Here is a 25,096-nt window from a genome sequence, read left to right as displayed (position 1 = left end):
ATGTTCTACTGCACAGCACAGGAATTGTGTTTGAAATACATGAGGTTTTATACATTTATGTCTGGGACCTCTTGGAGATCTTTGGATTAAATTCGCCCATAGGTGTAACAAAATCTTGTGACTGCTATCTGTGGACTATTAACTAATTCTAAGAATACACCAAGTGTAAGATCGGGGATTTATTTCCAAGTCTTATTCAAGAATTTAAGGCGATGATTTTAAAAACAACATTAATTCATTTGGACAGTCAAGTTTTAATTAAATTGACACTCCAGGGCTGCTTTCTCTAAAAGGTAATGTAGAGGTCAGCTCTTCAGCTGGAGTAAACCAGCAAAATTCCTTTGAGAATCTGGCCCTCACTATTTCAGAGAGTGAGGGAAAAGGGGGAAAAAAAGGACTAGCAAGTTAATGCAATAACATGTTTTACTAAACACTCTCAGAATGCATACTCAGCGACATAATTGACACAATACATCACAGCAGCTGCAGCATGACACTCGTAAAAGGATGTGTTTTAGCAGCCTCTAATACAAACTACACTGTCTCATTATATTTTCAGCAATGTGCATAGAGGAGTAATGAGTGCAAGAAGTTATAACATCACCAGCTAGTTGGTAACACAGCATGAAATTCTTTCAAAGCAACAGCATAGCACATAATAGAGATGCTAGGATTTGCATTTTGGAAAGACTTTAGATAATTATTCTTCACTTAAAAAAAACCCAAAACCCACAACACAAAACAACAACAAAAAAAGATAGACCATACAACATGATAGACCATAACAAATCGAAGGACTTTGTTATATCAGTTATGTAGTTTAGTCAAGAGAGAAGGGTAAAAAACCCCCAGAAAATAAAGACTGCCAAAGCCTAAGAAGGTTATAAATATACATATGTAAACAAGAGACCTTAACAACACTCACACAACACTTGCCATCACAGTTGTCAAAACCCTATAAACAATTCATAATACAATTCCTTAAATTTTTTATATTCTTTTTTTTCCCCTTAAAAAGTGAAATTAATGTAAATAAACCCAGAAAACAGAGAAGGGGTTTAATATTGAGAGATCCACAGTGAACATATTGAACAATGCAGTTAGAGCAGACCATTCCAGCGCCAAGTTAGAAGCACTCAGATTTGTATGTTTTTTAATTTGTTCTTTATTCTGGCTGTGCAGTGGTTTGTGTATGGGTTGAGAAACTTACTTCAGCACTCTCCATGTCCTTCACTCTCTAATTGACAGCTACTGCCTGTCAGCAGGTCAGAAAATGTCAGGCAAGGACTGTAAAATTCACAGAATATTTTCCTACCTCTGAACCCTAAGAAATACGAGATAGCATGTGTCAACAACATGTATGAGCACAAAGATCAGATTAGGAAGAATATCTCAGGGTAATAGAGACTCAGAGTCAGAAGAAATAATCTTGGAGAATAATAAAAGGCTGTTGAAAGGTTTCAGTGTTTATATTATTTTTCCTATAGTATTTATGCCTATTATACATTTTCACATGTTTTGCTGATATAGATTATAATTCAAAATGCAATCATCCTCTTCAATGTATTCATTTAATGGTAAAAAAACATCCCTGAGAATATCCTTCATCTGAGAATCCTTTATAAGTAACTGATTCTGGGAGTTACATCATTGCTGTCTTCTGCAGCTCACAGTTATTTCTACCTGTGGGGCTTCACACAGTACTTCAGCAGGATTTATATTTCTGACAGCAAAACTATAGTGTAATCTCTAACAAGATAATGCTTATAATGCCTATATACGTTGCGGCAGAAGTTGGGTTTAAGAAAGGTTTCATTATACATCCAGGGGACTTTCTGTAGTATTGAGTGATTACTATAGTGTTTTCACATCTTTAATGTCTGAAAGGTTGGTAGTTTCATCACTGCTCTACAGAATTTATTGATGAATCATGTATGCAAAATAAAAAGTGTTTCTAGTTTTGCATGGTGAGATTCTGACCTTATACAATGAATAAACTCCACTGAAGTCAAAGAGGTTTCTTTGCATGCATATTGAAATCATTGAGATCAGAGTTTTCTCCTTTCAACCTCAACCATCATCTTCCTAATTTATAAAAATATTATTCATTATCTCTCGCTAGATTACCCAAAATAACCCTCTCATTCCCAGGGGATAGTTAATACATTTCATGGTTTTGGGGTCTTCCTTCCTCAAAGGTCTTCCTTTGATTTTTGTTAAAATATAAAAAAAGAAAAAAAAAAGAAAATAAAATAATGTCACAGTTATGCTAGTTCCAACATTTATAATAATTCTACTAACTAGAGGATATTGGTATACAGCCTCCTACTTAGTACGTAGATTTATAAAGAAATATAATTTTATCTTCTCCAGGAGTACCTGGAGCCTTGAAAATGAAAAACCATTCCATGTTATTCCTTCAAGTTTTCATGAAATCCCTAATGTGTAAAATTAAGTGATGATAACATGTTGCAGATAATAGAGAAAATTTGAAAAGGACCATTACAATATTTTTTCTGTCATATTTTAGTCTATTTAAGTAGACTTTATTCTTACTTCGGTCCTCTGTTTGAAATACGACATTCACAGCAATACTGAGTCGTGCATATCATTGTAAGAAATAAATACCCTATGTTCCTTCAAGCATAGCAATTTATATAATTGGTTAAAGTATAATGATAAAATGTGTGGGTCTGCTTTTCATTTTTTTTTAGGATATGCAAGAGGACTGAAGCATTATGATTTTAATCTATGTTTGAAAATTTTCATTTGGTCACAAAGACCAAAATATTAAAAATAATCCTTTAAAAAGAAGTTGCTACATTGCACAAACAGAAGGGTAAACTATCATGCTGTTTTTTCTTGAGGTAAAAGACAAAGGCATTTCAACTGTTAAACTCCACAGCATCAGGAGATTACAATGCTAAAAATACAATAAGGAAAGTGGTTTAAGATAATTGAATCGAGTTTATCAACAGCTTTGGTGCTGGTTTAAACTGGACAGGATCTGTCCTTCCTTGATGAAAATATAGAAAGCTGGCAAGTCTATAGTGTATGACATAAAGAGTTATATACTACTATCACAGTATAATAGCTTAGAAAGAATTGTGCGCTACATACAAGCTAAATGTTCTAATAAGTAAAAAGGTATGAAAAAATTGTACAGTGACACAGATGAATTTAATCCAGACATTTACATGTGTAAGACCTGTAATTCAAAAAGCAACTCGTGTCAAAGGGTTTTTCACCTACCATATCATGAAAGGAGCTGGATACTTAGATATCTCTGGAAATTTTCTAACATACATGGTAGCCTACATGGAAACAAATCAAACTCTGCAGGTAGTAGAGTTCCTTTCAATTCTGAGCAGAACAAAGTCCTTCCATGGGACTCCACGGTACTGATAATAAGCGCTACTCTCTTTTCATTTGTTTCCTCCCTTCTCTTCTGAACCTCCCTCTTTCCCTAGATTCTCATGCTCATAGGAACTCTAGCTCTCTCTTTTTCTATTTTGTGGTTGAAGAAATGTACTTGCCTTTATGATACATCATTCTTTACCCTAGGTGTTGTCTCATCTATGTCAGGTCCAGAAAGAAATGAATAAAAGAAGCCCTTGGACAAGATTCTATATTCTAAATATTTTTCGCAAAAATTATATCAATGTAAGTTCCATAGTAGGACACATTAATGAATGGCTTAATGAACAGAACTTGATATTTGATAGGTCTTTCTATTCCCACAAATCAGGATGATTTGAACGATTTTTCAGCTAGGCACAGCAGTCTGTCTGGATAACGTTGTCCCTGGAGCCTAATGCTAAAAGCAGTCCTCTGTACAATAAAAATTGCCTTTTTGTTTAGTTCATCAAATAAGAATGTTGAGAATCACAAAATTATTAGCCAAAACTTTCAAAAGAGCTGTCAGTTTGTTCATTCATGAGTCTTTATACATGGTGAGTTGTTTAACAGCAGAGTTTGATGAAACATGCTCAATGCCATGTGCCAGAGGTGTTTTCACCTGTCACAAACAAACCCCATGGAGCAAATCCACAATGTTCTGCTAAATACAGTATTGATTTACACTGGGGAGGATCTGTTTTTTCTTGATGAAAGTACAGGATCCTGGTATGTCTATAGGAATTTTCCATCCAGCTGTAATCCCTACCTCTCAAGATGGCTTTTTTGTTTGAAATCTTTGTGTTTCAATTTTGTAATGGTCTTTATTACTGTAATTTTACAGAAATACTTGAGTACCATTTGATATTTTTGCAGTTATGAGTATTTTGATTATTTAATCAAACTCATCATACTTATGAATCCAGTTTTACTTCTATTCTTCTGAGTAAAACATTGAGCTCTCATTTGAAGTTTCCACCTCTGATGTAATGTGCAATTTTGGGTAGAGAGATACTCTCTCTTTTCTTCCCTATCACTTTTTGTGTGTTCATTAAAACTTCAAGGGATATAATGAAAATATAGTTTGGTATCTACACCTTCCCAGTTCTCGTTCACTGAAGGCAGTTTCTACATTAAAAGTTTCTATATTTAAGGGTGGGTATAACCAAAACCATCTCAGTCCTTATGCTGCAGGCTTATCCACTTGACTTGTGCATATTTGACAGGACTTAGGTGTAAAAGAAATTATCTTTTTTACTATGCATTTTGACAGACCAAATCTGAAAGATAGATTGTGTACAGAAAACAGCTACCAACTTTCATTTCCAACAAATTTTGACTGAACTGAGAGACCTGGATTCAGTCCTCCTTTCTGATCTACAGCAGACAAGCAATAGAATTATCTGGAATATAATTGGTCTCAGAGGGAATAAAAAAGGGATTTATTCTATTTTGGTGAAAGTATTAGGAGTTTATGGCTTATTTTTAACCAAACATTTTTCTTTCATGTGGTTCTTTACTTGAAAATTTGTTTCTTTCCTCATGCCTTGTCTTTCCTCATAATTTTTCTGTTTTTCTAGAATATCATTATCACAGTAGCAAGTTTTCTGTAACAATTGTTACCTGAAAAGTCATTTTTATTTATATACATATACTTGATTATTAATATAATTGTTTGGTTCATAGCATAGAGTTCTAGGTAGAACTGTGGGAATATTTGTATCTTAATCAAGTATTCCCTCAGGTTTGGTGTATTTACCCTCACCTCAGGCATGCAGCTAGTTGACCTAACATAGAAAGCTAATACCCGAAATAAACTGCTTCCTTTCCTAGTCATTCTTACCTGGTGCTTCCTCAACTAATTCTGTCTGAAACCAACCTGTAAATGGTGATGGTTCTGCATTCCAGACTAGCAGTTGGGTTAGAATTAGGGAGACTTGGGAGACTTTTTTTTTGCTACAAGTAATTTCCATATGAAGATTAAGCATGGTAAGTGAGGACCAATTTATTATTTTCTGACCACTGGGCTTTAAACTGTTGCAGACAGGCCCTGAAATGTTTCTTTAACTTTCAGCACTACAGTGAATTCAGAAGTCTGGATGATAGTGAGCTAAAATATTACTAAGATTTCCTACATCTTGTAAGAATCTCCCAAGTCAAGTCCTCAGAACTGCTTGGATGATATAAAAGCTGTGGCTCATTTGTCAAAGTAAGCACCCAGCACTGCTGTGTCTTGCAGTGAGTTCCTGAGTGCTTACATTAGCTTTGATTCTGAGCATTGCTCCTTTAACTCACTTAAACGATTTAGAAAACATCAGCAAATGTGTATGTTTCAGAACACATTCAACACTAAGTCTCTTGTGCTTTACTATTCTTTAGCTAATTTGGTATTTGTCCTTGATTTGGAGTTTCAAGTGCAATTGCAGATAAATATTTGACGATGTTTCTTCCTATCAGATAATATTTAACAAGCAACATAGTCATTTACTTCAAAAGGTAAGTGCCAGAGATTTGATTTCTGAATCCTAAGTCTGTTATAATTTATACAGTGAACAAGTTTGCCAATCCTATTGGCCTACTTTGAGTAAGAATCATATAATCTATAGCCATGCACTATGCATGATATACATATTTACTGCAGCAACATTTGGAATCAGATTCCAGTCTCAGGTGTTCTTTCCATTTCTTTTCATAAATTTGTGGGATTTAAAGGCTAAGATTTGCTTTCACCACAGATTAAACTACACAATAGTAATGGAACAGTATAATCAAAGTTATAGAGCAATATATCTAAACTAGTCATCTAACACTGAGGGAGCATCCATATGAAATGAAATTTAGAGCTTCAGTATAAAGTTGGTTTTCTTTTCTAAACAAATTTAGCAAAGTGTTTCCCTTTAGTTTGAACATCTGATAGGGATCTAATGATTAAATTATAGAACAATTGTAATTAACTCTGCAGGTAGGCCTTCCAATACGCAGAAAAACATGTAAAAACCAGTAGCATAAAAATAAGTTTTGCAAAACTATAAATTGAGAGTTGGCTGTACCAATGAGACAGAAAGGGCAAATATGTTACAATCATTGACCAGTGGGAATAAATGGACGGGAAGTAATGAGAATACAACCTAAAAAAAAAATCCCTAAAAACATATATGTGACCCAGGCAGAGAGCAAGCCAGCAGACATGTACATTATGGACAGTAATGTGATTTCTTTTGAGAGGTTAGAATGACAGCTCCATAAGGGGTATTTTGACTGGAGTATGGTAAAATAAAGTGGACATGCAAAATGTCCTGCTGCAGATGCCACCGTAAGTGAGGTGCAGGGTGTTAGGAACTGTAGTGCTATGGACAGCAAAAATAAATCAGGAGTTTACATGCACTCCGGGGAAGGAAATATGAGATCTGGAAATAGCTTAAATTAGTAAATTCTTAAGCTTTTACCAAAAAGAATATTGCAACTAAGTTTTAGAATTGCACAGAAATATATAATCATAGGTAGGGTCTCCATGGAAAATCTAGTTTTTAATTAACCTGCCCTTATCACTTTGATTTTTGAGCTTAAAGACTTCAAATCCTTTCTATGTTATTTTTAGGTCCTAATGTTAGCCTTTAACACTTATTTGTTCGTTAGCACAAGTTATTCTTATTTTTTCTATTAAAATATAGTATATATATAATTTTTAAAACTGACCACATTAAAGGTAAAATGTTTCCAAATTATCCAAAGATAATTTTTATATTCACTTAGACTTTCTTTTCCCTGTCACTTCGCAAAGAAAAAGAACATATTAACTTTTTATTCTGATTCAGGAAGGACTATATTTTTTTATTCATACTTTCCCAACCTAAGAAAATAATTTTCCATTCAACTGCAGTATTATTATGACTAATAATATCTGTGTCTTAGAAATAGCCAAATCATGCTGTCTTCTTGAAACTAATGGGGACATAGTGAAAAATCCCAGTAGCCTCAGCATTGCATATTGGAACTAAGTCATGAAGATATAAATTGTATTCCTGATTCTCTTGGGAAGTCCTTGCATGGGATTTTACAGTGGGGCTAAATGTAGGTAGGTCGCCTCCCTTTACAGTATGCACTCCAAGATTTCTTATGAGCTTTTTATCCTTTATATGTAATGGAGTTATGTCTGGAAAAGGGTAGAGGGTTAGGAATTGGCCTTTACTTGGTAGGCTTCTTTGCTTTTGCTTTCTGCAGATACTTTGAGATTTTTATGAACATGAAATATTATTTTAATTTGTATCTGTGCTGTCTTCTTTGTTTCTAATTCTATCTTTTAAACAAAATATATAGATTTCATTTGTTGTTTGTTGCTCAACTGTGTCTTTAGGCAATAAAAGTTGCGAAAATATAATATTAGTATTCATTTAAGTAAGATGTGGGCAAGCAGAAGTATCTAAATGTAAACTGAAACAAAATACTCAGCTTTTACTATGTTTTTGCTAAGTCTATTACTTCTCCATAAGAGAACTTCACTCTCATCTATCCTTCAAGATTAATTAAAAGAGATGAGATAACTTGCTCTTTCTGAGAGAATGCCTGTCCTTATTCTCTGCATGAGGCTGATGCACCCTTGATTTCTGAAAATGCAGGAAATAAAGGCTCTGGTGCCACTGCCCTGTTTCCAACAGCCTCATTTCCTGCAAACTTCCCTGTTGCTTTACATAAGGATGCATGGGAACATGGCATCTGACATGCAGTACATTTAAAAATGTCCTTGAAAAGGGAAAATTATGGCTCCAATGTTAGAACTGTCAATGCTGCCAGTGATTTCAGCTGGGGTAAATCCTCACTTTCAATTTCCATAGCCTCAGGAGTGATATACATACTGCAGAGTCAGCGTTACAGAAAAGCATAAGGACTAATAATTTTCTGCTCCCTACCTGACCCCTATCTCAAGTATTTTTAGAAGTTAGTTCAACCTATATATGTTTCCTGCTAGTTCAGAGCTGGGGCAATCCTGACAGTCTTGGTTTCTTGTCTAATTTTCCTGTGGCACAACATAGATTCAAAGACTTGTTTCAATGTTCTTGTGGATTCTTCTGGAATTCACAGATAATGCTCTCTGAGATAGTGGGGAATAGACTTGAACAGATAGGTGATTGCTCCCTACCAGATGAACATAAACAGCCTTAAAAAATCATAGTATTTTTAATGAATGTAACAACAGAGCAGAATTCAAATAGTGTGAGTTAATTTCCAATTCCTAGAATATTCTGATTTCTGAGGTATTTAATGCTTTATGTGGGGATAAGACATTTCAATTTCATTGTTATTGTAATGTAGTAGTCTAGTTCACAGAAAATACCTGAGAGTGTAGAAACAAAAGAGAGGGAATGGAGGGATTACACTGATCTTTTGGGAAGCTTTATTACTGCATTCAGTGAAATTGAAAGTCATCGCCTTGCCCAAAACCTTGAAAGAAGTCATTATTCCACTTCTAGTGAAGTTAATGGAGAAGTTGCAATTTATTTCATTTGCAGAAAGATCAAGTTTACAATTCCTGTTCCACCTTACAACAAAATATGATAGAAAAATATGATGGGAGCAATTCCAGGTCTCCTAGGTTAGTGGGCTCTTCAAATTAAAAAGGCATTCCTATGCTATCAATACTGCTGCTAGAAAATGTGTTGAAAATGTTACATGCCTATAAGGTATTGTTTTAGAATGCTGGCAGTTAAAACAAAATATTGAAAATATTAATCCAACCCCTGACATTGTGGGTGCTGTTGGTTTGTCTGTACCTCCTTCAGAAATGTTCATCTAGCTGGCAGCATGATAAGTGTCAGTGCCTGGAACATTCAGAAGATTTGATTTATTTTAATTATACACTAATTACTGGGAGTCTTTTAATATGCTCAATGACACAAGTAGGGCAGCAGAGCAACAACTATTGTGTGGTAAAGAAAGTGCTGAAAGAAAGGTGCTTTTGTGAAAAACTGTCGAGCCCGGGGGGGGGTGGAATTGGCAGGAGATCCACTTCTAAATAGCAAGTACATTTAGTTCCTATTCATGATCAACTTTCTTTTAGGAGAAATGAGCACTGATTGCAGAATGTGCAGGGATGACAATGTGTGGGAACATGGGCTGGAAGACAAGTCCTGAAGATGAGGTTGATAGGAGAGTCATCCAGGAGAATCCTAAAGAATTCAGGTTTCTCCCCTCTCCATACTTTTTCCCTTTCTTCTGTCTGCACCAATCCTTCAGAAGAGACCTTCTTCCATGAGTAGTCATGTATATATGATGAGTTTGCTCTAAATAATTATTTTAATGTTTAAAATATTAAAGAGGTTTATACAAATATGAATGCAGCTGCCTATTTTGAAGTAACTAGCATTGTCTCATTCTCCTTTGTGTTGGCTTAGTTATCTTCCTTAGAAGTCAAATACATTTTTAAAGAGTCTTGCTGAAGAGGATAGTCCTTTATGCAAGACAACACACCATGTCTGCATGGGCATGTAGTTAGGAATATTAGCTATGTGCATTTAAAAGGACACACCAGGAACAAAATCTCTGCAGAAATACATTTCCCTTTTATTAGGAAAGCCTTCTATAGGCTTAATTATCATGGACAAAAAAAGCACACTGTTTCTCAGGGATATACTACCCACTGATATCACAAGAATTCAGCCCTGCTTAAGTGCTAGGAGGTATGTTCTCAGTGCACTTATAATCAGGTCGTTATCACCATGGTTATGAGATTTAACTGACTGAAAACTGTAGGCATTTGTCTCATTAATGCCAAATGTTATAGTTTATTTCTGGGAACTGAAAACCCTGCTGCCCAGGGAAACCTGTTCCGTGATAATCTTTGAAAACAAGGCACTTGAGAATAGCCTGCCTGGTTCATGTCAGATGGTTTCACACATATTTTGTTATTGGTTCTTAGGGGGTTTTGGTTATTAAATAACTTTGTTCTGTGGTATTTTGCTTTGTGAGTTAGCATTCTTTATGGACTGCAGGTCTAGCTCTTACAAAACAAGCATGTGGTTATAATGCTCTTTGCTCATATGCAATCACTTCTGGACTTTGTTAGCATCTTAGCATACTCTGCATTTACATTTTACCTTTCCCTCTCCTCTTCTGGGTTTATCTTTTATTGTACACTTTCAGACAAAGCACTTTTCAGCTGTGATCTTGGAACTGAATATAGTCACACTTCTATGATTGGAAGATAATTAAAGAAATGCCATTGCCTTTCCAATTTTGTTTCCATTGTTCCTGAAACAAAAATGTAAAATCATCGGTGATTTCAGTAACACTTGGATTCAACCAGAATTAATACTTTTGGACCTTTTTTTTTTTCTGTCTCTAGTCTGCTTTATCAAAATGAGTTACCCCAAAATGAAATCCTTGCATTTGATCAGAAAATTTGAGACTTTCATTTTTTCTCCTGATTTACAAGCTTTGTTGAGTAGGATTTGTAAAGCATAAAAAAGCATATGTAACTGCATAACTTTGACCTCTGACTAGAAGTGTCGTCCATAGAATATTGGAGTTTGGATGCTTTTGATCTGCTTTAGTCATTTTTGTTGTATATTGGGACTATACAACTATATGTTGTCTTGCAATGTATTTTTTATGCAGAAGCTAAGAGTACCAGAACAAAGGAGTTGACAGAGGAACGCAAGGGTACTTGGAAAAATAAAAGAATGAATAATACAAATATATAGATTTGAGTGAAAACATAATGTTTGGAAAAGCTTCTTATTTATTGCTCTATTTATGGACCATTATTTATTATTGCTATTATTAGGAAAATATTTTATTGCTTACCTTTCACAATCATGAATGTCTGTAAATCACCTCAAAATCTAACTACGCTCAGTTTTTTTATATATATAGTTTTCTTTTGAATCAGTGGATTTATATAATCAGTCTCTAAAGGGCAAAAAAGCCATTTAATGATGATTTTTCCCTGTTCTGCCTCTTCACACACCTAAATACAGCAAGTGCTATCACTCCCATAATCAAAACAATGGTACTCTCTACCTATGTCTTGCATAATCCAAATGAAGAATGAAGGTGCATGAACAGAAAGGGACACAGTAATTATAAAGCTACTTACTACCCTTTCTTATTTTGTGACTTCAGGAGGTATAAGAATAATAAGAATGGATAGCAATTGCAAAATTGGCTTTATAGTTTGTACGTTTCATATAACTTTATGAAGCTGCATTGCCTTATAGACAAATGGTTGAAAAGAATAATAATAATATACAGAACAAAACAACACTAAAATAAATGGATCTGTAAATAAAGAATTGCATAGGTAAATGCTGAGCATAATCTTTCAGAACTAGGATAAAACTCACAACATTCACCTCTTTTAATGTCTTCTGGCTATTTATCTTACTTAATGTAGGTGACTGTTATTGTATAAACAGATTAGGATTCTGTATATGGGCTGGGGATACTACACAAAAATGAGATTTTAGAATGGAATTTTAGACCACTTGTTGGGAGAGAGAGGGGACTGAAGGATCACGGGTAAATCAAAATTGTCATTCCAACCATGTCCAAGCCAAATCTGATGCCCATGCAAGAGTCTTTGTGCTGATTCAGGATGATTAAGCAAAAAACACCGTAAATCTGGCCCTGGCATAAATATTAAGGATATGTGCAGGGAGGAGACATCCTGACTCTATCTCATTTCCTTGCACAGCTGGCACTCTGCTAACAGGTTTGGCTGAAGCCAGTTCTGTGTGTCCTCTCCACGGGCTGCTGGCACTGCAAAGGGTCTCCTTCTCCACTCTCTGGAACATTAGATCAAAGCAACAGAAAAGTGCCAAGAGCTTGGAATAGCCTAAGAATTTGTATTTACTTTGCAAAAGTGCAAGAGATCTTGGAAAATGTGAAACCTCTGGTTTCAAGAACAGCATGATCCAGCTGCAGCCACCCACATGTGCTGGTGGTAGCACAGACTGTAAGAGAGCCAGGCAAGCCTAAGCAACATGAACATTCATGGATTATTTTAGCAAACCTTCATATTCTTTTCAAAACAGATTGTTAAAATAGAAAGCTTCCTTCTGTTTGTAAAAATTAATGTTAGTTGTCTGCATGACAGACTGCTGCTCGGTGGAGGTGAGTATTTTGGAAATGAGCTCCTTGGCCCTAGAATTTAGGCTCATTCTCCAGGCGATCCAGAGCTTAATACCGTACCTGAAGTAACAGAAAATAGAAGTGGTTGTGTTCAAAACTGAGGCAGATCACCAAATAAGGGTAAACCTGGCCACAATCTCTGAGATGGTAAAAGGAAGAGAGCTAAGAAGTTCCAGGATAGTGGCTGGGAGCAGTTTGGGAGGGGGTACGTTAGAGGAATTGGTTGTACTTCAGCAGTAGTAGACTGGGATGATATCCCATGGCTAGCATTTCCTGCTATGGCTCTGCTTGTACTACCTTTAGTCCATTTTCGTTTTCTTCTTTCTGCCTGGTCTTGGTATAAAGGAGAAGGAACTACAAAGTCATGAATTTTCTACAGCACCCAATCCAGTTTAAAAAACGTGAGATCATGGCCTCTGGGCATCACAGCATCGCTTCAAAAGCTGCAGTGCTTCACTGCCAAGGCACTACATTAGACCCTTTTTTTTCCACTTAGGGTATCATTTAAAAAAGAAATTAGCCTTTATAATTATTTTGTTGACATCTAAGAATTATCTATAATGTTCCATGAAGCATTTAAATAACTTTTTTTTTTAAAATGTATTTACTCATTTAAATAACTGCTCGTTGCCAAGCATAATCCTCAACTGTTAAGCCAGAGCTCTACTTGTGGTGATTTGGTTTTGATAAATTTAGCTGTATTTTGATTCTGTGGTCATGGATTCGATGATTACAATAGGCAGTATGTCTAGGGTTTGAGGTCTAAACTTATCTTAGGCCTTTCCCTGGTGAAAAATATCCCACCCTACCACCATTATAAATACAGCTCATAAAAGGTGTTTACTTTTGAATCCTGCTGTGCTACACAGGAAAAGTCAAAGTGTTTTCCATGATTTCAACAAGGAGTTGCCATGTGCACAAGTTTCATCAGTGAAAATCACAGTCCTCATTTCTATGAAGCATGTTTATCAAACTCATTCTAGTTCCCATAGCTATGAAGAAATAAATCATCTTAGCTGGTCAGCTAAAGTATGTATAAGGATTCTCTGCAACAGAAATAGCACTCCCTGAAGTTTGTGGTACTGGTAAAACATTCGCAGTCCTACTTTTCATAATTAAATTGAGCTATTTCATCTTAAGCCTGAAACATCCTGCTAGCTGAATAAAAGGGAAACTTTATGAAACAAGCTTCTGAACTTCTCAGCCTGTTTTGAATAATACAGCAAATGCTTTTCCATTCCCTTACCATCAGGTAACAGAAACACGGACCGGTCCTCTTGGCTGCAGTAACTATGACAACCTAGATTCTGTCAGCTCTGTTCTGGTTCAGAGTCCTGAAAATAAGATTCAGTTGCAAGGTATGTAGGTGCAATTTCATTAATTTGTTTTGGAACAGGATGACATTTATCACACTATTTGTTTTTCTTTCTTCCGCCTCATAAAAGGTCATTTTCCTAATTTTTTTGTGTGTGCAATAAGTACATTCTAGACAAAGTGAAGGAAATGTCAGTAACTCATGTTGCCTTTGAAATTGAAACAATTTCTGTACACATCAGAAAATAATTTGAATAATGCTGTTAACATTTTACAGCCCTATTTAGCAACCACTTGCATACCTCTTAAACAGCCTGAACTCACATAGATTCCACCAAGCAGGGAGTGACATTTAGTGTGCTCAGCCTGCTTTGCACATACTGAGTAGTAGCTTATACCTCATGCAGTTGTCCCACTGAAATGAATGGAGTCACCAGAAGAGCAAGATACAGATTTTCAAAGACTCTAAATAATGAAGAGTCCAAAGGCTCTTCTTGGGACTTCTAAGAAAACATGGAAGGTTAGTCATCTCACTCATTAGAAAAATAGTAGTAATTATATATTAAAAGAAAAAGAAAAAAAAAAGAAAAAAGAGAAAGAGAAGAAGGGAGAGGAGAAGGAGAAGGAGAAGGAGAAGGAGAAGGAGAAGAAAAAGGAAAAGGAAAAGGAAAAGGAAGAAAAGAGGAAACATTTCTAATTCATTTTTTGTTAGTTCCAGTAGATGCATTTCCCAACCTGCATATCAGGTACATAAACACTTTTGAAAAGTCATCCTCTAGGGTATTAGGCCATTAATAATTGCTTTTTTCAGTTACACAAATGTAGCATAAACAACTTATTATTACTATGAAAACAGACTAAATTCTCTTTAATTTATGTACTTGTGTTTACCTTTGTGTATATACAATGAGAGAAGAATACAGTTCTTAATTTGCAGTTACAGGTAGCTATACAATTATTTCCAGTTTTAAAAATTTTCCTTATTGGTTCATAAATCAGTTGGACATATAGTGTGAAGTTGTTGCTGACTATTAAGAATGGCTGTCAGAGAAAAATTATCTTCTGTTTAAGAAATCCATGGTTTTTTCCCTTTCCTTTCTTTCTCCCCAGAATATGTTAAAAGCCATAAAATCACACAGTGATTTCAGAGACAGTATACATTTTTTAAAAAAGAACTTGTGATTTCCATTGGGATGCAATGAAATATGTCCAGAAATAATTTGTGATTTTTAATGGTCTCCAGTATATGCATGATGTTTGTCAGTTAAAATTTGGAAAATAATCTTTACATCCCTCAGACAGTGGTTTGACGCATGCCATTGGATTGTCATTATGAGAAATATATTATCAGAACTGCGTAGACTATTTCATACTTATCATGGAAGAATTGAACAAGACTCAAGTTTGTTTATCTGCCTTCTTTTCTTTTCACAATTTCAAAGCTTTTCACAAGTATACACGTACAGTGAAAAGTTTACGCAGGTAACAACAGTTTTACAAATTTTGACATGAGGTAGAAGAAAGAACAGACAGACCTGGTTTTAGCAATTGTGATATGACTTTTGACTTGGAAGAGTTATGAAATTACTATTACAGCTATCATTTTTATGTACTTAAAAATAAGGGATAAACCTCTATGAAATTGTCCAAGTGCCTGTGTAGAAGAAACCTACATCACAACCAACCAGTCCATGTGCTGAGAAATTACTTGGCCCACAAATAAGCTCCACTAGTTTGAGAGAGATTATTTTTGCTACAGAAAATAACAACAAATAATAAATAAAAATGTATAGTGTACCTTTCAATGGCTTTTTGATTGGTTGATTACTATTGTAGCTAGAGTGACTGATAGCTAGTTAGTTAAAATGCTTCTATGTATAATACTCATTCCTATCATTGGAATCATATAAGCAGTGGTTAAAATTTTCAGATGAATAAGTCTAAATTTCTGGTCACAAATAATCTGCATTTTTGATTCACCTGCTCTGTGGTTCTGATACATCAATATGACATGCTTTTGCAAGGCCTCTGCACGTCATGGCAGGCTAAATTGTGAAGACACTTTGCAAAAGGGTTTGTGACATAGCAGGAATTTTTTGAAACACCATGGGAGGTAGACTGTCCACCCTTTCTCCGTGTTAAACCTTTAGTAGATTTAGGAATAAATTTTCTTTCTCAAGGTTTTATAGCCCTCCCCATCACATCAATTGACTGTCCCTTAGCATTTAAATACCAGTGTTACAAGAAATGAACTATCAGCCAAATTTCATTTTTTCTAGAATTTCCTCCAAACCAATTTTTCCCATTCTTCTTAGTTTGTCTCTACAGAATCATGAAGACATAACTAGAGTTATTTAGACAAGCTATATCTTGTTGTGTCAAAGGCAACATGGAAAATAAGTCCAATACAGAATGGAAATGTTTACCTTTACACCTCTTTTTCTGATTACACTGTCTCTTTACTCTGTCTTTCAGGGCTGCTTTCCCTTCATCAGCACTCTCAAAATTTGCATTAGCTGCTAGTACCAAGATTATAATTCAGCTGCATGCTTTCCTACTGCAACACGCTTACTGCTGAGGCTGTTCATTCAGCAATTATTTACAAGAAGTTGATGTAATCCTTTCTTTCTGTTTTTGACAATCCCCTAGAAAGAAATTACACCAGTGAATGCTCTATCTGAGGAACACAGGTTACTAGTTAGTAGAATGGGTGTTCCATACTGAGAGACAAATGTGAGGAATATATCTGAAAATAATTCTTAAGGAAGGAAATATATGACAGTGCAAGTGCTAGACAGATGTGTAAATTGTCCTTAAAAAGCCATATAGTTTCCTTTTTCATAACCTGTTTGTTTGTTTGTTTCATAGGTTGGGGAAGCTGCTTGGCTCAAGCATTCCTTTTCATTTAATAACATAATACTTACTCTATTGCCTTTAGGTCTTCAGGTCATCCTGCCTGAGTATCTGCAAGAACATTTTGTTCAGGCAGCTCTGAGCTATATTGCCTGCAATTCAGAGGGGGAGTTCATCTGCAAGGACAATGACTGCTGGTGTCAGTGTGGTCCCAAATTCCCAGAGTGCAATTGTCCCTACATGGACATTCAAGCCATGGAAGAAAATCTGCTCCGCATAAGTGAGACTTGGAATGCATACAACAGTGAATTTGAAGAATCTGGTGAGATGTTTTATACAATTTTTGTCTGTTTGGCTGTATCTCACAAAAAGCATTTATACAACAGACTCCATCTGAAGTCTCCAGAATGGTTCTTACATCTAAAGCTAAACCTACTTAAATACATCCTGGACCTTAGTCTTAATTATAACTTTCTGATAGGAACTGTCCTCACCTCGTGACGATCAGCAGTCTGTGTAATTACATTAGGATTTAGGCAGCTATGTTTGAGTACTCATCTGCTATACATTTTGGAGTCCAGGGCTGTGAGGACTTGGTCCCTATTGGAGCAAGAAGTGTACTGGAGGAGGCAGAAAGTAGAACAAATGAAGAACAAAGTCAGGTTAAACACTTTATATGGGTATTCTGCATTTTTGTTCTGTAATGCAGCTGAAACAGCTGCTTCATTTCACATCCATTTTTCAGTGTTGGATCAAAGTTTCTCCTGTACTTCCCCTTTATCCTGTCCCTCCAGCGATACCATGAAGCTAACATGGAAAGCATAGCTGGCTCTTGATTTACCAAGCAGTTAATAGTTCATTCCATCGTAGTTGGCAACCTACTGCTTCATATGATTTCTGTTTAAACTGGACCTATCCACGTTGTCTCTGCAACACATTTGTGCCACATTAGTTTTCTTTAAAGCATCAATGTTTGTTTCATACATCATTTCACCTGTCCTGATCATCAGAACTTCCAGTCTCATGGAGACTGGGAACCACAGGTAAATCAGCTTCTGAACGACTGTTTTTACAACTCACTCACTCAGTGATATCAGTAACAGCTGTCTAGCCAGATGGTGGGAAAAGTAAGGAGAACTCAGCAGACCTGGGAAAAAACACTGAGGGAAAAGAAGAAATGAGGGAGATGAGGGAGATAAAGAAGAAGAAGAAAAAAGAAAAAAAATCACAGTATTTAATGAGTTGTGTTAGAAAGAGAATGAATCAGTAGAAGAGAGAGGGAAGAAGACTATTCAGTGGTCAGGGGAAGAGTGTGGGAGAGAAGAAGAAATATCAGTACAATACTTAACTGTGAACAGCACATTGTATACATTCTTGTTTTATATTTGTTTTATTGTTAAAGACTGATTTCTCTGTTTAAGGTTAAGAATTTCAAAAGACCCTATATCAGTTAAATTTCGGTTGTTATAACTTTTAGTGAGACCCAATGCCTAAATCTGAGTCTGCTTGGAAGATCTCAAGCCCTTTTCCCAGCCTTGGTCTTGCTCTTAGCATGAGGACTTACAATATTTCTTCTTGGAGGATCACAGATTTCTCTGATTATAAAAGTATGAAATTATGTTTTGTTTTTGTGCACATAAAAATGCATTTTCCCAATGACTATTTTGACACCTTTAAGCATTTATGGAGTCATGCTATCATCTACTACTTTGCAAACTAGGACAAGTGTATTGACTCTACAGAAGTGTGCAGTTTTGTTTACTATATTTTGTCCTATTTGAATGGGATGTGATACTGTTCAGTGCCTGAAGAATGTCATTTGATGGCACCTACTTAACAGCAATTTTAGTTAAGCTGAAAGAGCACATATCTCTGAATCTGTGGAGGATTCTTATAGCAAGCTGTATAGGGGCATGAAATTAGTTATGAGTTTGAATAGTTGTCAGCTACACGTATAGTCCTATGTTCAGGACTGAGACATGAATATCAGGGGAAAAATGGGTATGACTTAAATTCTGTGCTTTTAAAAAAAGGCTATTTAGCTATGCTCTGAGAATCACAAAAATGGCAACTTCACATACCTTGTCAATTAGGCAATTGCTAGTATGTGTGGTTACTAAAAAGTGTGAAATGTAGATTATTAACATCATTAAGACATATGCCACACCCGTTCTTTAGCCCTTGAATTATTTAAATAATTTTTAATCTAATAAATATGCAATGCATGACTTCCATATCTTATAGGTAGCTAAGAAAATCTCTGCTTTTAACTTAAAAACTGTTTTGCATAAAGATGTTCATGGAAAGATGAGATAAGTAATCTTGTATGTGTATGGGTGTGGTGGGTTGACCTTGGCTGGATGCCAGGTGCCCACCAAAGCCATTCTATCACTCCCCCTCCTCAGCTGGATGGGGGGGGGAGAAAATATAACAAAAGGCTCGTGGGTCAAGATAAGGACAGTTTAATAAAGTGAAAGCAAAGGTCGTGCGCAAAAGCAAAGAAAAACAAATGATGTTATTCTCTACTTCCCATCAGCAGGCGATGTCTGGCCACTTCCTGGGAAGCAGGGCTTCAGTACGCGTAGTGGTTGCTCCGGAAGACAAAAATGCCCCCCCTTCCGTCTCCCTTTACTTAGCTTTTATATCTGAGCTGACGTCATATGGTATGGAATATCTGTTTGGTTAGTTTAGGTCAGCTGTCCTGGTTATGTCCCCTCCCAAGATCTCGCCCTGCCCCAGCCTGCCGCTGAGGGGGGGCAAAAATGTTGGAGAGACAGCCTTGATGCTGTGCCAGCACTGCTCAGCAGTAGCCAAAACGCTGGTATGTTATCAACACCTTTCTAGCTACTGATGCAGAGCACAGTGCTACAAGGGCTGCTGTGGGGAGAATTAACTCCATCTCAGCCACACCCAATACAATCAGTCTGTACTTTGTTGAAAAAATTCATCATGTGAACTTTTGATAGATAGCTTAGTCACTGCCCATTCAGCCTCCCTATATAAATCATATATTATCATCTGAACAAGTCTTCCAGTAGTTTGTAAGCATTTCTAGCCACAGTGATTACTGAGACATGTTCTGAAAAATTTAGAGCTTGTGCAACATTTAAACTATGAAAAACACTATTAACAAATATCAGCATGATCTGATTTATGTCAATCACTTGTTCTGAGAACAAAAGTGCCCTTTATTAAATAAAACTAATGTTTTAAATAGATATTTTATAACCATGATGTAGGATATATATCCTTCAGTCTTTGTCTAAATCAGTGGAAGTCAGCTTTTGAGATAAGATTATGTTGTTTTTTTCTAATCAATTTATAATAAAAATAAATTATCCAGAAAAGAGTAGGGTTAAAGGAGGCCAGATTATTTAGTAATTAAGAGTCTGAGTAAACAACGGACAGGATAATCAAGAGCACTAACTACTGGCCCATATAGTCTACTACTAACTGCAGAGAAATGAATGAATGAATTCCATTCTCTGACACTATGAAGTCCAGATTCAAGTGAAGTTAAATACAAGTGTATTAATTTTCTAACTTCTCTGCCTTCGAAACCCTTCCTTACCTTACATATAACAAAACAGTCCTCTGAATCCAGAAAGAAATTTTGTGCCCTAATACAGACCTGTAAAAGTTACTGGGTTCATTTGACGTCATGCACATTATCTGTGGACAGAATTTAGCCTAAAGAGGCAGAAATAAGTATTCTGTTTAAGATGGTTTGTTTACTGTCACTGTTATCTCTCCTTCTGTCTGTTCAAGATAACACAACTGAGGAATAGATTTTTTTAAAGAAAAAAAATGGCATTTCTTCAGTGCCTAAACCCCATTTGAAATCAATGAGTAGCTAAATTTAGTTTGTCTCTTTGAAACTCTCCATCTGAATTTCCAGAAATAAAGAAAAGAAAAAAAAAAAGCAACAAGACTGTTTTCTCTACAGCCTACTCCTCTCTTCCAAATTAGGCAGTTTACATTATTGCTTTAACTTTTAAATTATGAGATACAAAAGAAAAATGTGTGTACCTAGTTGAAAAAGTCAAAGGTCCTGAACACTACAATTACAACTGCAATAAAGTAATAATTTAGTATGACCACTCTATGCATGCATGTCCAACTGCAGTGAGTAATCATGTTAGATGAATGTAATGTTGTGTGAAATGACAGCATGCACCACATCAGGAACCTCAGGATGTTCAACAAGGAAAAGTCCGAAGTCCTGCACCTGGGGAGTACTGCACCAGGCACCAGGACATGCTGGGGGCCACTGAGCTGGAAAGCAGCTTGGCAGAAAAGACCCTGCGGGTCCTGGTGGACATGAGGTTGACCATGAGTCAGCAATGCGCCCTTGCAGCAAAGAATGCTGATGGTATCCTGGGCTGCATTAGAAGGAGTGTTGCCAGCAGGTTGAGTGAGAGGATCTGTCCCCTCTCCTCAGCACTGGTGAGGCCACACCTGGAGTACTGTGTCCAGGACTTGGCTCCTCAGTACAACAGAGACATGGACATATTGGACAAAGTCCTCAAAGATGATGAAGCGTCTGGAGCATCTCTCTTATGAGGAAAGGCTGAGAGAGCTGGGACTGTTCAGCCTGGAGAAGAGAAGGCTGAGGGGGATCTTACCAGTGTAGATAAATACCTGAAGGGAGGGTCCAAATGAGAAAAGCCATGGTCTTTTCAGTGATGCCCAGTGACAGGACCAGAGGCAGGGAGCACAAACTGAAACAGGAGGTTCCCTCTGAACATCAGGAAACACTTTTTCACTGTGAGGGTGACTGAGCACTGACACAGGTTGCCCAGAGATGTTGTGGAGTGTTTGTCCTTGGAGATATTCAAAGCTGACTGGCCATGGTCCTGGGCAATGGGGTCTAGGTGGCCCTGCTTGAGCAGGGGTTTGGAGCCGAGGTCCTTTCCCACCTCAACCATTCTGTGATCAAAGAATTTTAATTGTGTTACTCTATAATCAAAGAATTTTCCTGGTTTTCACATAGAAGGACTCTGGTCTGCAATTTGGGCTTGCTGGTAGTGACATTTTTTTTTTGAGCAACAATGATTATAGGTTAGATAACCAAACATATTCCAGTTCAGAATGTGTCATTCATTGCTACGTGCAGATTTCATTTCATGCAGGCTCTTCTGGCACCTTTTAACTACTCAAATCTCATTTTGGAGGACATGGAGCCATATGTTATTTATCTCTCAGTAAATTTGGCTGCCTTTTTCATCTCTCTAGCTGCCCTCCAGCAATACATACTTGATCACAATTAGCTCAATGAGCTTCATATAACCTCTTAATATCAGGGTATGTACTATGTTCTCAAAGAAATTACAAGAGCTACTTTAAACTGTTTACTCTGAACCATCTGCTTATTCTTTATCATATCTTGTGGCCTCCAGGCTCAGCTACTACCCTTGCAAATGAGCAGCTGTTTCCTTATCAAAAATCCGTACTAAAGCTGTTCAACCTTTATTAACAAATTTCATTAATTTCTTGAGGCTTTTGGCTGAATTAATGTGTAAGCAAAGTTGTCTCCGAGAACATCATTCCAAGAAGCTGTGTTCTTATCATCTAACACGTGGCCTAAAAATATCTTCTCTAATGGAATCAAGCAGTGTTTCATTTACCCTTTCTTAACGTGCATGAAAGTAGCCTTTCACAGGAATTTGTAGCCTAAAAGGACAACTAGATAATCTAGTTGACCGACTGTTATCACAAGCCACTAAGTTTCACTGAGATTCCAAAATATGGAGTCCACCTACGTTAGATTAAAGCACTGCAATCTTCACTAGTATGCCTGTAGCCCACCCCACCTTATTAATGTGTTGTTCTTTTAATATTGCCAATTTTCCTGTATCCCTAATACTAGAAGCATGTACTTGTCCAGCTCCTCCTCCTACCTCATCCTCTCAGTAAACTTTATCTTTCCATTTCAGGAAAAAGCTTTGACCTAAGCACTCTAGTGCTAATTAGTTTCACACAGTAAAGAGCATGAAAAGATTCCTTGAAAAATTCTCAAATTTTTGAAGTATGTAGGACTTCCACAGCTTATGGTTACAGCAGTGTTGAAGATGGTGTTAGTGAATATGTTGTCCTGTTACACATCACTGATTTTGGAAGTTTTTGGGACTCTTTTGGCAAGACAATGTACAAAGAAGCAAATTCTAACATGCAACTCTGTCAATGACAGACTGGCAATTTAGCATTTTACAGAGATTATGACCCACTGCTCTAAGACACTTGAAAGGCATGAAGACCCATAAAAGCATCCACAGGCTCTGGTTTCTGACAGCAAGGATAAGAATGTGATCGTACATTGTCTGTACCATAATCCTGGTGTGGTTGGCTGCTGAGTGCCTTTGGAAATCTGGCCACTTCATTTAAACAATTTAAATGACAGCAATTTTCTTTTATGGTGGTCTGCTCAGTGATTTCTAAAAGAAATTCATAGCAGTCCATGTTGCAACTTAATTTCATTTTTCTAAATTAAAAAGGCTATTAAAATAAATAAGGACAGGGATGATAGGGTTGCTCAAACAACAGAAGATGGCAAAAGTGCATTTCAATAATTTCTTTTTTTATCGCTAGCATTTATGAGTCCTCCTGGAAACATGCAAGTAAAATCTTCCATTCAAGCATTTATTTTCACATAGCTCATATGCAATGGCAGCTTGCTGCCTTGTCTTTGCATATTTCCCAAGTGCTGAGCAGTTGATTTTTTTTTTTTTTTCCTTGAAGGCAACAAAATCTCTTTTGGAATATTTCCTTGAAAGTGATGGGATGAGGAGATGTGCAACAAATACTATGAGGTATATTCTCAAAGTAGCTTTGAAACTGAAAACTTATTCTTTCAAACATTAATTTAAATACAAAATATTATGGAAGGAAATAGCACATCTACAACAAACTGGACAGAAATTTTACTGTCACAGTTGGGCTTAAAGGTGATTCAGTGAAGTGTTGAAATATGTGCTTATTTTAATCATTTGTAGTCCATTAACTTCATAGACTTGACTTGTGTGCTTAAATGTTCAGCATCAGCTTAAATAGGTGAGAGCCAGAGCCATCTAGGACCTTGAAGAACTTGGCCCACTGAACACAAAAACTGTTTATGCTACCAGACATGTGGCTTCACAGGCATAATTAAACATCAGAAGTCATCCTGTAAATGTTTTGAAATGTATCCTTTTACAGCTTTAAAAGACAAACTTCTCAAAATGTGGAGTTTGATTTTTTCAATCACTTTGGTATCTATCTGCTTTATAGACATATTTTCAAAAGGTAAATTTCAGTATCACAGAAAGTGCAAGTGGTATAAGTACAGCCAAAGTAAATTGATATTAACTTTAACATTAATATTTGCTGAAACTATTTTTCATTGTGGATCCAGCCTCCCTCATTGCTTTGATTGCAAAGTACTAGCTGAAGTGAATTGCTGTTGCAAGCTATTTCTTCTTAAATGCCTGGATTCACTGGATTTGGACTTCATGTCTAATGCATTCCATAATTCCCTAATAACTCCAGGATGTCTTGCTATTGAACATTGGTTACCCTTTACATGTACTGACTTAAAATCATCTGAAAAAATCCACAGTTTTGAAAGGTTCACCTAAAAATTAGATCCAAATCCTTAGTTAATGTATAGCACTACATAGAAAGTTGCCAAAGTTTTCTTGTTTGCATCAGCATAGACTGGTTTTGAGACTTTAGAGTCCTGCTTCCTCAGTTCAATTATATTTTTCAATTTCTATATAATGATTGAATTAATGATGTTCCCAAAATCCCTTGTATAAAAGAATTGGATTTAAAGTGTTGAAGAAAGCAGGTTCTAATAGAGAACATGATAAGCTTATTACTGAATTATATATCAGTAATACTGAAGATGAGGAAGTTCAGGCATCCCATTCTTTTTGGGAGGGGTAGCATTTGCATCTTATATAATTACTTTTATGTAAAATCTACAGAAAGTAATAGGAGAGATCATCTTCACCATTCCATAATCTTCAGTGAGATTTAGAGAATTATCCACTTACTAGTGTCATGAATTTATATCTCCACCTTCAAAACTGCAAAATATTGAAAACCACCGTATATTTTGATGATACAATTTCAGAACTGTCTCCCTTCTCCTTCAGTTCATATTTTCCCATATGAAATATGAGCATACTGTAAAATGTCAACTTTGAAACAAGAAAGGGTCTTTCCACTAAGCACATCTACTTCCCAGATCTGCAAATCTGTTTTATTAAAACCAAGCACAACAGAAGCCCAAAGCTGGTCTTGGAAAAAGTGAAGAATTAGTGTTCTCTCACTCTTGAATTTTATTGAGACCTCAATCAGTTGAAACTTATATGCAAACATGGCCATATTTTTACTATTGAATACTACTAAAAGACAGAATATGTTT

General features: G+C 36.2%; 1 protein-coding gene across 1 annotated transcript in view; it reads left to right on the top strand.

The window, feature by feature from the left end:
• The window catches only part of BRINP3 (bone morphogenetic protein/retinoic acid inducible neural-specific 3), a 209,641-nt gene that overhangs the window by 126,961 nt on the left and 57,584 nt on the right, over positions 1–25,096 (top strand). Inside the window, exons 4-5 of the mRNA XM_010580706.1 lie at positions 13,775–13,880; positions 16,775–17,011. Of these exons, the coding sequence (XP_010579008.1) occupies positions 13,775–13,880; positions 16,775–17,011 (343 nt within the window). The remainder of the gene's footprint in view (positions 1–13,774; positions 13,881–16,774; positions 17,012–25,096) is intronic.

This window comes from Haliaeetus leucocephalus, unplaced genomic scaffold (genome assembly GCF_000737465.1).
Source record: "Haliaeetus leucocephalus isolate CR32 unplaced genomic scaffold, Haliaeetus_leucocephalus-4.0 Scaffold730, whole genome shotgun sequence".
Lineage (NCBI taxonomy): Eukaryota > Metazoa > Chordata > Aves > Accipitriformes > Accipitridae > Haliaeetus > Haliaeetus leucocephalus.
This window is presented reverse-complemented; position numbering and strand designations above follow the sequence as displayed.